This window comes from Ostrea edulis, chromosome 3 (assembly GCF_947568905.1).
Source record: "Ostrea edulis chromosome 3, xbOstEdul1.1, whole genome shotgun sequence".
Lineage (NCBI taxonomy): Eukaryota > Metazoa > Mollusca > Bivalvia > Ostreida > Ostreidae > Ostrea > Ostrea edulis.
The window spans coordinates 85,617,172-85,630,731 of NC_079166.1; the positions used below are offsets into that span (position 1 = coordinate 85,617,172).

Sequence of the window (13,560 nt, forward strand, 5' to 3'; positions counted from 1 at the left end):
GTAGATATATAACTTGTTGTGTTGTAGGTGTATAACTTGTTGTGTTGTAGGTGTATAACTTGTTGTGATGTAGATATATAACTTGTTGTTCTGTAGGTGTATAACTTGTTGTGTTGTAGGTGTATAACTTGTTGTGATGTAGATATATAACTTGTGATGTAGATATATAACTTGTTGTGTTGTAGATATATAACTTGTTGTGTTGTAGGTGTATAACTTGTTGTGTTGTAGGTGTATAACTTGTTGTGTTGTAGATATATAACTTGTTGTGTTGTAGGTGTATAACTTGTTGTGTTGTAGGTGTATAACTTGTTGTGATGTAGATATATAACTTGTTGTTCTGTAGGTGTATAACTTGTTGTGTTGTAGGTGTATAACTTGTTGTTCTGTAGGTGTATAACTTGTTGTGTTGTAGATATATAACTTGTTGTTCTGTAGGTGTATAACTTGTTGTGTTGTAGGTGTATAACTTGTTGTTCTGTAGGTGTATAACTTATTGTGATGTAGATATATAACTTGTTGTGTTGTAGGTGTATAACTTGTTGTGTTGTATGTGTATAACTTGTTGTGTTGTAGGTGTATAACTTGTTGTGATGTAGATATATAACTTGTTGTGTTGTAGGTATATAACTTGTTGTGTTGTAGGTGTATAACTTGTTGTGTTGTAGATATATAACTTGTGATGTAGATATATAACTTGTTGTGTTGTAGATATATAACTTGTTGTGTTGTAGGTGTATAACTTGTGATGTAGATATATAACTTGTTGTGTTGTAGATATATAACTTGTTGTGTTGTAGGTGTATAACTTGTTGTGTTGTAGGTGTATAACTTGTTGTGATGTAGATATATAACTTGTTGTGTTGTAGGTGTATAACTTGTGATGTAGATATATAACTTGTTGTGTTGTAGATATATAACTTGTTGTGTTGTAGATATATAACTTGTTGTGTTGTAGGTGTATAACTTGTTGTGTTGTAGGTGTATAACTTGTTGTGATGTAGATATATAACTTGTTGTGTTGTAGGTGTATAACTTGTGATGTAGATATATAACTTGTTGTGTTGTAGATATATAACTTGTTGTGTTGTTGTGTTGTAGGTGTATAACTTGTTGTGTTATAGATATATAACTTGTTGTGTTGTAGATATATAACTTGTTGTGTTGTAGGTGTATAACTTGTTGTGTTGTAGGTGTATAACTTGTTGTGTTGTAGATATATAACTTGTTGTGTTGTAGGTGTATAACTTGCTGTGTTGTAGATATATAAGTTGTGTTGTAGATATATAACTTGTTGTGTTGTAGATATATAACTTGTTGTGTTGTAGGTGTATAACTTGTGATGTAGATATATAACTTGTTGTGTTGTAGATATATAACTTGTTGTGTTGTAGGTGTATAACTTGTTATGTTGTAGATATATAACTTGTTGTGTTGTAGATATATAACTTGTGATGTAGATATATAACTTGTTGTGTTGTAGGTGTATAACTTGTTGTGTTGTAGGTGTATAACTTGTTGTGTTGTAGATATATATAACTTTTAACTTGTTGTGTTGTAGGTGTATGGATTGTGGTGTCCCCTTCTGTCAGTCACATGATGGTTGTCCCCTCAGTAACATCATACCGAAGTGGAACGATCTCATCTTCAGGGTCAGTCTCAGTTAACGTATACTTTCTTTTTATTCAGACTGAAATCTGTATTTTCTCAAAATTTTGAAGATTTAAATAATCAAAATTTCTTATATCCAAAGAATTATACTACAGTAATTCACAATGCAAGTCTTTCTGATAATACTGGATGTGGATAATTTCATGAGACATTCAAACTGTTGTTGTTACTTGTGTAAACAGGACAATTGGAAGGAGGCCCTAAACCAGCTTTTACAGACCAACAATTTCCCAGAATTCACTGGGAGAGTGTGCCCCGCGCCATGTGAGGTGAGTATCCCTTTAGTGAATACTGTTTGACCAGAGTTTAATTTACCAGCAGATGAATGTAATTTGTGAATTATATAAAATTTATTATTTTCAGGAAAACTTTAATTTTGTGATGACTATGTATTATACATGCATTGATGATCTGTTGCCTTATTCATATAAAACACCTCAGACAGCCTTATTCATATAAAACACCTCAGACAGCCTTATTCATATAAAACACCTCAGACAGCCTTATTCATATAAAACACCTCAGACAGCCTTATTCATATAAAACACCTCAGACAGCCTTATTCATATAAAACACCTCAGACAGCTGCTTTGAATATCTTAGTATTTTATTTATATAAAACACCCCAGACAGCTGCTTTGAATATCTTCAATATCTTATTCATATAAAACACCTCAGACAGCCTTATTCATATAAAACACCTCAGACAGCTGCTTTGAATATCTTAGTATTTTCAATACCAGCTGCTGTTGCGTGCATCCCCGTCATTCATGAGTTTATCATAAAGAACATGTATGGATCTTTTGAAGTCTTTTATTTGTATAGTCTATGAAATGGACATTAACTTGTTGGTAGTGACCATTTAGACATCATTGACCACCCTTTTATTTGTATTTACAGGGAGCCTGTGAGCTGGATATTAACTTGTTGGTAGTGACCATTTAACCATCATTGACCACCCTTTTATTTGTATTTACAGGGAGCCTGTGTGTTGGGTATTAATTCTCCAGCAGTGACAATTAAAAACATCGAATGTGCCATCATTGACCACGCTTTTGAGATGGGCTGGATCAAACCAGAGCCACCAATGGAGCGCTCAGGGAAAAAGGTGGCAGTGATCGGGAGTGGCCCAGCGGGATTGGCGACAGCTGCTCAGCTCAATAAGGTCAGGAGTTCAAATCATGATGGTGCTCTACAAAATTGTCAAATGATGATTTTGCTATCTGCAGCTGCATCTTAGGATATATTACTTTGCATTGTGTATAAAGTAAAAGTAGTGATGAATGTATATTGAACGTTGTCGAAGAGTGAAATGTTTCCACTTGTTTTCCATTGTAGGCAGGGCACAAAGTAACAGTGTATGAAAGAAATGAGAGAGTAGGTGGCTTGCTGAGATACGGAATTCCCACTATGAAGCTGGAGAAGGATGTGAGTATAATTATTGTCTGTTAATCTCCACCCTCTCTCATCTCTCACTCATCTAATTGTCTCAGATTTATCTCACTGAGATTCAGTATTTATACCCTGAAACTCTCGGAATATCAATGTCACATCTTGTTGTCATCAATTTCTCACACTGTAGCATGGTATTCTTGTCATAGCAATATAATGATCTTGTACATGTATTTATGTCTCAATCTTTTCCTATAGTTCTCACTGAGATATAGTAATTAACTTGTACATGTATGTCTCGGTCTTTTCCTAGTCTACACTGAGATATAGTTATTAACTTGTACATGTATGTCTCGGTCTTTTCCTAGTCTACACTGAGATATAGTAATTAACTTGTACATGTATGTCTCATTCTTTTCCTAGTCTACACTGAGATATAGTAATTAACTTGTACATGTATGTATCAGCCTTTCTCTAGTCTACACTGAGATATAGTTATTAACTTGTACATGTATGTCTCGGTCTTTTCCTAGTCTACACTGAGATATAATAATTAACTTGTACATGTATGTATCAGCCTTTCTCTAGTCTACACTGAGATATAGTAATTAACTTGTACATGTATGTCTCAGTCTTTTCCTAGTCTACACTGAGATATAGTAATTAACTTGTACATGTATGTCTCGGTCTTTTCCTAGTCTACCGTGAGATATAGTAATTAACTTTTACATGTATGTCTTGGTCTTTTCCTAGTCTACACTGAGATATAGTAATTAACTTGTACATGTATGTCTTGTTCTTTTCCTAGTCTACACACAGGCAATTGCATCGCTTGGAGGTTGAATTTACTATATAAGGAGTAAAGGTATAGAACTCTAAATATAGGGTACCCAAGTTAGCCGATGTAAAAACAATAGATTAATTGATATTAAAATTCTACTTTGTATTTTAATTTATTCATACATAATCAATCTACATTACTACCAAATTTCATCCCGAAATTCCGTATACTTCCCAAGATATGCAGAAATGAACTAGGAAAAATGCCTATTATTTTTTGGTTGACTTTTAGCTGGGCCCTGACACTATACGACTACACAGTGTTTGAGCATTGCAACAAGCTATTACATAGAAAGTGCAACATAAAATATAATTTCTAAAATGAATTTCTTACTCCAATTCATAAAATGAAGTCCATAATAGCTCCAAGTGACTGAAAATTTTAAGCTGTCTGTACTTTCACTTATCAGTAATTTTCATCAGTGCTACTAACTACCCACATTGACGTCATTATTATAAATCGTCGAACACCTGTGATAATGTGATTTAGATAAAAATAGACATAATAAGACATTTGTATATTTATAAAGACTTGTTATTAGCATAATTTATGTACTATAATGAATCAATATTGATAAATATTAGTTTTGAGTCTCTAAATCTTTATGGGTCCTTCCATCTCTTTTGGGTAATTAGTCATAACTACCTTAATGGCTGGGATTGTGAAAGTATAGACGGTTTAAAAAATTTCAGTTACTTGGAGCTATTATGGACTTCATTTTATGAATAGGGGTAAGAAATTCATTTTGGAAATGATATCTTATGCTGCACTTTCTATGTAATAGCTTGTTGCAATGCTTAAACACTCTGTGTAGTCGTATAGTGTCAGGGCCCAGCTAAAAGTCAACCAAAAAATAATAGGCATTTTTCCGAGTTCATATCTGCATATCTTGGGAAGTATACGGAATTTCGGGATGAACTGTGGTAGTAATGTAGATTGATTATGCATGAATAAATTAAAATACAAAGTGGAATTTTATATCAATTAATTTATTGTTTTTACATCGGCTAACTTGAGTACCCTATATTTAGAGTTCTATACCTTTACTCTTTATATAGTAAATTCGACCTCCAAGCGATGCAATTGCCTGTGGTCTACACTGAGATATAGTAATTAACTTGTACATGTATGTCTCGGTCTTTTCCTAGTATACACTGAGATATAGTAATTAATTTGTACATGTATGTCTCAGTTTTTCCTAGTCTACACTGAGATATATAGTAATTAACTTGTACATGTATGTCTCGATCTTTTCCTAGTCTACACTGAGATATAGTAATTAACTTGTACATGTATGTCTCAGTTTTTCCTAGTGTACACTTAGATATAGTAATTAACTTGTACATATATGTCTCAGTCTTTTCCTAGTCTACACTGAGATATAGTAATTAACTTGTACATGTATGTCTCGGTCTTTTCCTAGTCTACACTGAGATATAGTAATTAATTTGTACATGTATGTCTCAGTTTTTCCTAGTCTACACTGAGATATATAGTAATTAACTTGTACATGTATGTCTCGATCTTTTCCTAGTCTACACTGAGATATAGTAATTAACTTGTACATGTATGTCTCAGTTTTTCCTAGTGTACACTTAGATATAGTAATTAACTTGTACATGTATGTCTCGGTCTTTTCTTAGTCTACACTGAGATATAGTAATTAATTTGTACATGTATGTCTCAGTCTTTTCCTAGTCTACACTGAGATATAGTAATTAACTTGTACATGTAGGTCTCAGTCTTTTCCTAGTCTACACTGAGATATAGTAATTAACTTGTACATATATGTCTCAGTCTTTTCCTAGTCTACACTGAGATATAGTAATTAACTTGTACATGTATGTCTCGGTCTTTTCCTAGTCTACACTGAGATATAGTAATTAACTTGTATATGTATGTCTCAGTTTTTCCTAGTCTACACTGAGATATAGTAATTAATTTGTACATGTATGTCTCAGTTTTTCCTAGTCTACACTGAGATATATAGTAATTAACTTGTACATGTATGTCTCGATCTTTTCCTAGTCTACACTGAGATATATAGTAATTAACTTGTACATGTATGTCTCGATCTTTTCCTAGTCTACACTGAGATCTAGTAATTAAGTTGTACATGTATGTCTCAGTTTTTCCTAGTGTACACTTAGATATAGTAATTAACTTGTACATGTATGTCTTGGTCTTTTCTTAGTCTACACTGAGATATAGTAATTAATTTGTGCATGTATGTCTCAGTCTTTTCCTAGTCTACACCGAGATATAGTGTATTGACAAGGAGGCTGCCTGTAACTTGTTTCAGCTCACATAGAGACACAATGCAGGAGGTTCCATTCTACCATGTAGTTGGATTGGAATGAAGTATCTTGTCTGTTTGCCTAAAATGTTTTATGACCTTTATCATTTCCCCAATATTCTAGAATGATGAATTGTTTTCCATTGATCGTGATTAGGTGGTACAACGAAGAGTGGACCTGATGAAAGAAGAAGGGATCTCATTTGTCTGTGGACAGGAAGTGGGCAAAGATCTGTCAGCTTTGGAAATTCTAGAGGAGAGTGACGCCATGGTCCTAGCTCTGGGCGCCACCTATCCCCGGGATCTACCCATACCAGGTACAGTAACACATAAGGCACCACCTATCATTGGGATTTATTTGATACCACCACCTATCCCCTATATATTTACCTTTACCGAGTACAGTTTGAGGCAGGGTGCCTCATCAATGACCCCTTCACGACAAAATCTTGAGTTGACGAAAAGCATCAAGGCAAGTTGTAGAACTTGTTTGTTAATCGTCATAAAATAAGCAAAGTTTAAACTTTTGAACAGGTTGGGATTTCTCTATACTAGGTACAGTAAGACAGGACACCACTTATCCCAGACATTTACTTGTTCTGAAATAGAGTTCCACACATGTATGAAATTTGTGGCATGGTTCGTAAATAAAACCCACATGATGAAAGATTCCGTATTCACTTTTTTTTAGGCAGGAACCTGAATGGGATTCACTTTGCCATGAGTTTCCTGGAGACCTGGCAGAAAGTGCAGCAAGGAAACGAGATGGAGTACCTTAAACTGTACGCAAAGGACAAAGACGTCGTCATTATAGGGGGTGGGGACACTGGCTGTGATTGTATAGCTACCTCACTGAGACAGGTAAAACTGGGGCAGGGATCTAGAGGGGTGTGTTTGTATAGCTACCTCACTGAGACAGGTAAAACTGGGGCAGGGATCTAGAGGGGTGTGTTTGTATAGCTACATCATTGAGACAGGTAAAACTGGGGCAGGAATCTAGAGGGGTGTGTTTGTATAGCTACATCATTGAGACAGGTAAAACTGGGGCAGGGATCTAGAGGGATGTTTGTATAGCTATCTCACTGAGATGGGTAAAACTGGGGCAGGGATCTAGAGGAGTGTTTGTATACTAGTAGCTACCTCAATCAGACAGGTAAATCTGGGGCAGTGATCTAGAGGGGTGTGTTTGTATAGCTACCTCACTGAGACAGGTAAATCTGGGGCAGGGATCTAGAGGGATGTTTGTATAGCTATCTCACTGAGATGGGTAAAACTGGGGCAGTGATCTAGAGGGGTGTGTTTGTATAGCTACCTCACTGAGACAGGTAAATCTGGGGCAGTGATCTAGAGGGGTGTGTTTGTATAGCTACCTCAATCAAAACATGTAAAACTGGGGCAGGGATCTAGAGGGGTGTGTTTGTATTGCTACCTCACTCAGACAGGTAAAACTGGGGCAGGGATCTAGAGGGGTGTGATTATATACTACCTCACTCAGACAGGTAAAACTGATGCAGGGATCTAGAGGGGTGTGACTGTAAACCTAGTGCATCATTTTACTAGAGGAAATTTTCTATAATCTATCTTACATTGTATGTTTGCACCAATGTAAAGTCTTTTGAATAACCAACCATTCGTTTAAACAAAATATCACTGCATGATGCTTGTCATTAAGAGTTATAAAATGAATGCTCAAACAAAGAGATTGCAAGTTCTTTGGTCATTTCAGGGAGCTAAGAGTATTACAAGTTTTGAGATTCTCCCCCCTCCCCCTCCTACGCGTGCTTCCAGCAATCCTTGGCCCACTTGGCCTCGAGTCTTTAAGCTGGACTATGGACACGAAGAGGTCAAGCTTAAGTATGGGAAGGATCCTCGGATCTTTAACATCAAGAGCACGGTAAGACAGAAGGCATTTGTGTTTTTATAGAGTTCAAAATGAATGCTCAGTCATATTGTGATCCACGGGGTTTAAAATTCTTGAGATTTTACAAAATTGAATTGAAATCAACTGATGTTCAAAACTTGCTGCAGAAAGGAACTCTGAAGAAAAGAAACCGAGTCTGTTACGTTTCTTAAGAACACGATAACTGTGTATTACAGGAGTTTGTGGACGATGGTCAAGGAAATGTGAATGGAATAAAAACAATGAAAGTGGAATGGACAAAGGACGAGGCTGGCCGTTGGAACATGGCCGACGTACCAGGTAATACTGCTGTTGTAAGAAATGGATGTGTTCTACAACCGTGTATATCATGAATGTATTTACGTGTATGTTTAAATGTACATGTTTTGTGTTTATGTGTTGGATAAATCTTCATGTTTTATGTGCAGTAAATGTATAGATGTAAAGATATGTTTATATGTCTGCTGGGTCTGCTTTAGGTTTGGGAATATTTACAGACTTACGAGTAGCTCTACTGCTTGCTTGTATTAACAGGTTCCGAGGTGTTTATAAAGTGTGATTTAGTCCTGCTAGCAATGGGATTCTTGGGACCAGAGAAAAAGATCGTGGATGAACTGAAAGCTAAGCTTGACCCCCGTGGAAATCTGGAGACCCCCCGGAACAAGTACTCTACAAGTATTCCGCGTGTGTATGCTGCTGGGGGTAAGTTTATCACTGTTCATGAGATCACTTGAGATGGTGTTCAGTTTTTGCTGGTATAAAGAAAACACTTCTAAATGTAAATAATTCTGCTCAATATCTCATTATTATCTGGTATCCTATTGACTGGTCAGTCCTTGTTTTCTAAATAGTGACTGCTGATCTCTATCTATGACTGGTCAGTCCTTGTTTATTATATATCTATGCTTCAGATTGTAGACGGGGTCAGTCATTAGTGGTGTGGGCAATCTCTGAAGGTCGACAGGCAGCCCGACAAGTGGACCTTGACCTTATGGGATCCACCGGTTTAGCTGGACCAGGAGGGATTGTGTACCAGCCAGAGCAGTGACAGAAACATGGAAAAATACTGAGCTGGGAGGACAAACAGAAGAGTGGGAGAAAGGGAGATCACTCACTGTTACATACAGAATCTCAGAACTGTGGAGTTTAGAAAACTAAGATGCAAACAAGAGAAAAAAATTCATAGAATGAAAATCATTTCTCATAGTGTAAGGGTATTTAATCAAAGAGAATCTCATCAACATCGTTAAAGGTTTTTGTAAGCTGTGTGAATAGGGAGGATCTCAGGATTAATGGAGATTATCTTTAATGTTGCCTACAAAGCATGTCATTGGGTCTGATTTTCTCTGTACAGTACAGCACAATAGTTGATTGTTACTTATCCTGATTTTTTTCCATACGGTTGAGCACAATAGTTAAGCACTTCTTGCTCTGATTTCTCTATACAGTATAGCACAATATTTATACAAAATGTTAGTACTATTTTATCTGATTTCTCTGTACAGTACATTACAATAATGTTATGCTTCTTGTTGGTGTATATTTACAATGTTAGTGTTGCTAAAATCTTAGCTGATCCAGAAGTGAAGATGACTATTTCTTTATCAGAACCTACCCCTCATGCATTTGTTTATCTGTGTGTAATTTGTAATACTATACCACAGTAGTCTCCCCTGGATCTGTTAATTGACAAAGAAGAAGTGATCTACAAGAGGACTGCTATTTTTATGGCTGTTTCAGAATGGCAATTATGGGTTCCAGTTTTTAGTTTTATGATTTTATGGTGAACTAAAAAGTAACACACCAGTTGTTTATTATCATCTCTTATCATGTTGAATACCACAGAAAAAGAGATTTAATAGTCAAGGTTCAAATTCCTAGCCTTGTTATTTCTGAACACTGTGTTATTGTTAAACAAAGAACAGAAAAAAAGTTGTTGAAATAATGTAAATAAACACTGTGTATAATCATTGATATATTGTTACGAGGTTGTTGTATTATGGCTAATATCAAACTTAGGAGATGTGAATGTTTTCTGTTTGTGCATAATAAAATTGTGACATTTGTGTATAATTTGTTTTGGATCTGCATGGATGTACTTTCATTGTTTGGAAGTTTAACTATTGACCTATGTATAGTGAAACTATTGACCTATCTAAAACGAATGCTGGACAACTTGCCCCCAAGACAACTTGCCCTCAAGACAACTTGCCCTCTCTCAGGACAAGTTGCCCTCTCTCAGGACAACTCGCCCTCTCTCAGGACAAGTCGCCCTCTCTCAGAACAACTCGCCCTATCTCAGGACAAGTCTCTTGAGACAACTCGTCCCTAATATTATATATAAATGTATTATCACATTTTATTTTCGTTTTGTGTGTGTGTGTGTGTGTGTGAGTAATTGTACAAAAATTTACACTGTTAACCCCATAAAGATACAGTGTATGTCTTTATTTCATACTTTATACACAGATTTAATTATTGCATTTCAGAAAAAATTATATTTTTCATAATTCATTTGGCAAGGAAAATTACATTTACTGATCTTCAGGTAATTGATTACATGTCTCCAATACAGAAAAATTGGTGGTTGGGAGGTGTGTTTTTATCGATGCAGTATACATAAGTGTAAATGTGAAGCATAAATATTCTGATACATGGAATTATCTTTAAATAATGCGTTTCTCAACTCAAATATAACGGTTTTGCTTTACTGATTCTTTTTACGCGGTGATTTCAAGGTGAAAAGTACTCTGACGATGAGTACCTTAATGTTTGAAGAAAATATATAGCAGCTTGGGGGAAATCAAACAATTAGATTTAACAACAGACGCAGATTATAAATAATTATACTACGTCCGCTGTAGACCAAGCTAATACTCTCCCTACCAAACGCTAACTAGCTTCCGCTGAAGTTATATCTTTTACATGTACATAAAAGTGATGGTGAATTTACTAAACTCAAACACTGGATATTCACTAAAATATTTCGTCTTGCATAAAAAGACACGAAGTTCGGTATTGGCTTTTTTGTCTGTGATGTACATGTATATACTATCTATCAGAAATTTATGAATTTTTGCTAATACACCTCTTGGATTTAGACCAAAAATAATAATTGTAAACATGTATGATATGAAGGGGAAAGTTATATTAAGAGAGGGGGCGAGTTGTCTCGAGGGCAAGTTGTCCTGATACCTCTAAAACTATAGACCTATGTATAGTGAAACTATTGACCTATCTATAGTGAAGCTATTGACCTATCTATAGTGAAAGTATTGACCTATCTAAAGTGAAACTGATTCTTACTTGACGTTAAACCTAAGACATTTTACATAGGTGGTGGCTATTACTTTTGTTAAGCTCCTGATTTCGGATATGCAGATGGAGGTCACTGTAGGCGTTGGCAGGAGAATCAATCCTCACTGTTAGCTCCTGGGCTTCTGAGCACAACTGCGCAGGATGCTACAAATAAGTATTTAATGGTTCAATACTTATCCCAATGGTGTAAACATATTTGGACATACTAATGTAAACATATTACACATCTATTAATGAACCCTATCCAGTTGAAAACATTTTGTTAATTCAAATTTTGAAAGGGTTTTGCAGGGTGTATATTTTGAAGTGGAAGGATTGATTAATCAAAAGGTTCAAAATCTGCGTGATATTACCGTTTCTGTTTCATCCAATATATCTTCTATTTTTTACCCCATCATGTGTATTTCAGTTTTATAGTTGTAACAGGAAAGAGAGAAAATGCAACGGACCAGACCGGGATTCGAACCCGGGCCCCCTGAATCTCTAGTCAGGTGCTCTACCAACTGAGCTAACTGGCCACCTGTGATCGAACCCGGCCGACCGCTACATTCCTCCCTCCTTAAATGTCTTCACACCCTGAAGACATCAACCCAGGATCTTTATCCCCTGGCAGACATTTTCACCTGTCAGTTCCAGGGGCTGGTCACGGTACCAAATCATGAAATGTAACAGGAAAGGGAGAAAATTCGAATCCCGGTCTGGTCCGTTGCATTTTCTCCCTTTCCTGTTACATTTGGTACCGTGACCAGCCCCTGGAACTGACAGGTGAAAATGCCTGCCAGGGGATAAAGATCCTGGGTTGATGTCTTCAGGGTGTGAAGACATTTAAGGAGGGAGGAATGTAGCGGTCGGCCGGGTTCGATCACAGGTGGCCAGTTAGCTCAGTTGGTAGAGCACCTGACTAGAGATTCAGGGGGCCCGGGTTCGAATCCCGGTCTGGTCCGTTGCATTTTCTCCCTTTCCTGTTACATAGTAATTGATATAAGTAGTTGAGACTTTGAACTAGTTCAAATGTTGTAATTTATTAATTTGGTTGATATATTTTTCCAAAGAGAACACCGATTCTTAAAGAAGTATTAATTTACTCAAAATTTTGTATAAAAATCAATATTTTCGATAATAATTTTAAAATTTGGTCTCCTTAACACCCCCCCCCCCCCTTTTTTATTCCAGTTTTAAATTTTAATTCAAGACCTTGAAAACTATATACAATTTTAAAAATTGACATTACTCTTAATATGTCCTTTTAAACTCTAAAATTTGATATCATGAATATTTTTCGTATATTAAGTACAAAAAGGTCATTATTTCCATTACTAGTATTAAACATGTTAAACATTTTCATCTAGTGTCAGAAGACATTTTGTGCAATGATTGTGTTGACACCAACAGACAAATCGAGTTTAATTGAATAGATTTTAAGTGCAAAAGGGCTATGTTTAGAACACTGTAGCTCAATAACAAGCGTTGCGATCCAGTTTTTTCATTTTAATTTCACAAATCTCCTTCAATGTAGAAATCAGAAATACGCCTCCCAAAAAATTGACTCCAAATCTCGGGTGCGAACTTCTTTAACACCCTGCATCAGTCAAAATTTGTGACACCTCAATCTCGTGAAGGTTCTTCATGAAAGAATCATTCCTGATTGGTTTTAAAACAATTATAGAAAGAAAGCATTCCATCGGGTCTGCATTGTGAACAGGCATTCCTTTATCCACATGATATTATGAAAAACATTGCATATGATCACGTGCAAGTAGCATGAAACCCTTGACATAAACCTCCAAAATCCGCAAAGCATGAAGAGAGATTATTTTGGGGGTGGCTCCCCAACATTTATATTGACTCGTTCTCTTGAATTCGTTATTGGTATTATTGTACAAAGATTTTTCTGTGCAAATTAAAAAAGAAACAATTCTGAACACAAGTAATAGGTTGAAAAACAAAATAGTGTAGCCTTGTTTTCAGCCTTGAAGTCCTATTATTGAGAGACAACTGTAATGTACACATGTGTGTGTCTGTGGAGTATTGAGAGACAGACTTAATGTACACATGTTTGTCTGTGGAGCATTGAGACAGACTTAATGTACACGTGTGTGTCTCTGGAGTATTGAGAGACAGACTTAATGTACACATGTTTGT

General features: G+C 35.9%; 1 protein-coding gene across 3 annotated transcripts in view; it reads left to right on the plus strand.

The window, feature by feature from the left end:
• Positions 1-10,168, plus strand: part of LOC125673905 (uncharacterized) — a 57,697-nt gene extending 47,529 nt beyond the window's left edge. For all 3 annotated transcript variants that reach the window (XM_048910830.2, XM_056159264.1, XM_056159265.1), the window contains 10 exons: positions 1,562-1,652; positions 1,854-1,940; positions 2,651-2,836; positions 3,010-3,099; positions 6,358-6,517; positions 6,892-7,061; positions 7,927-8,094; positions 8,298-8,400; positions 8,635-8,802; positions 9,012-10,168. In XM_048910830.2, coding sequence (XP_048766787.2) covers positions 1,562-1,652; positions 1,854-1,940; positions 2,651-2,836; positions 3,010-3,099; positions 6,358-6,517; positions 6,892-7,061; positions 7,927-8,094; positions 8,298-8,400; positions 8,635-8,802; positions 9,012-9,148 — 1,360 coding nt within the window. In that variant the 3' untranslated portion in view covers positions 9,149-10,168. The remainder of the gene's footprint in view (positions 1-1,561; positions 1,653-1,853; positions 1,941-2,650; positions 2,837-3,009; positions 3,100-6,357; positions 6,518-6,891; positions 7,062-7,926; positions 8,095-8,297; positions 8,401-8,634; positions 8,803-9,011) is intronic.
• Positions 10,169-13,560: the final 3,392 nt, after the last annotated feature.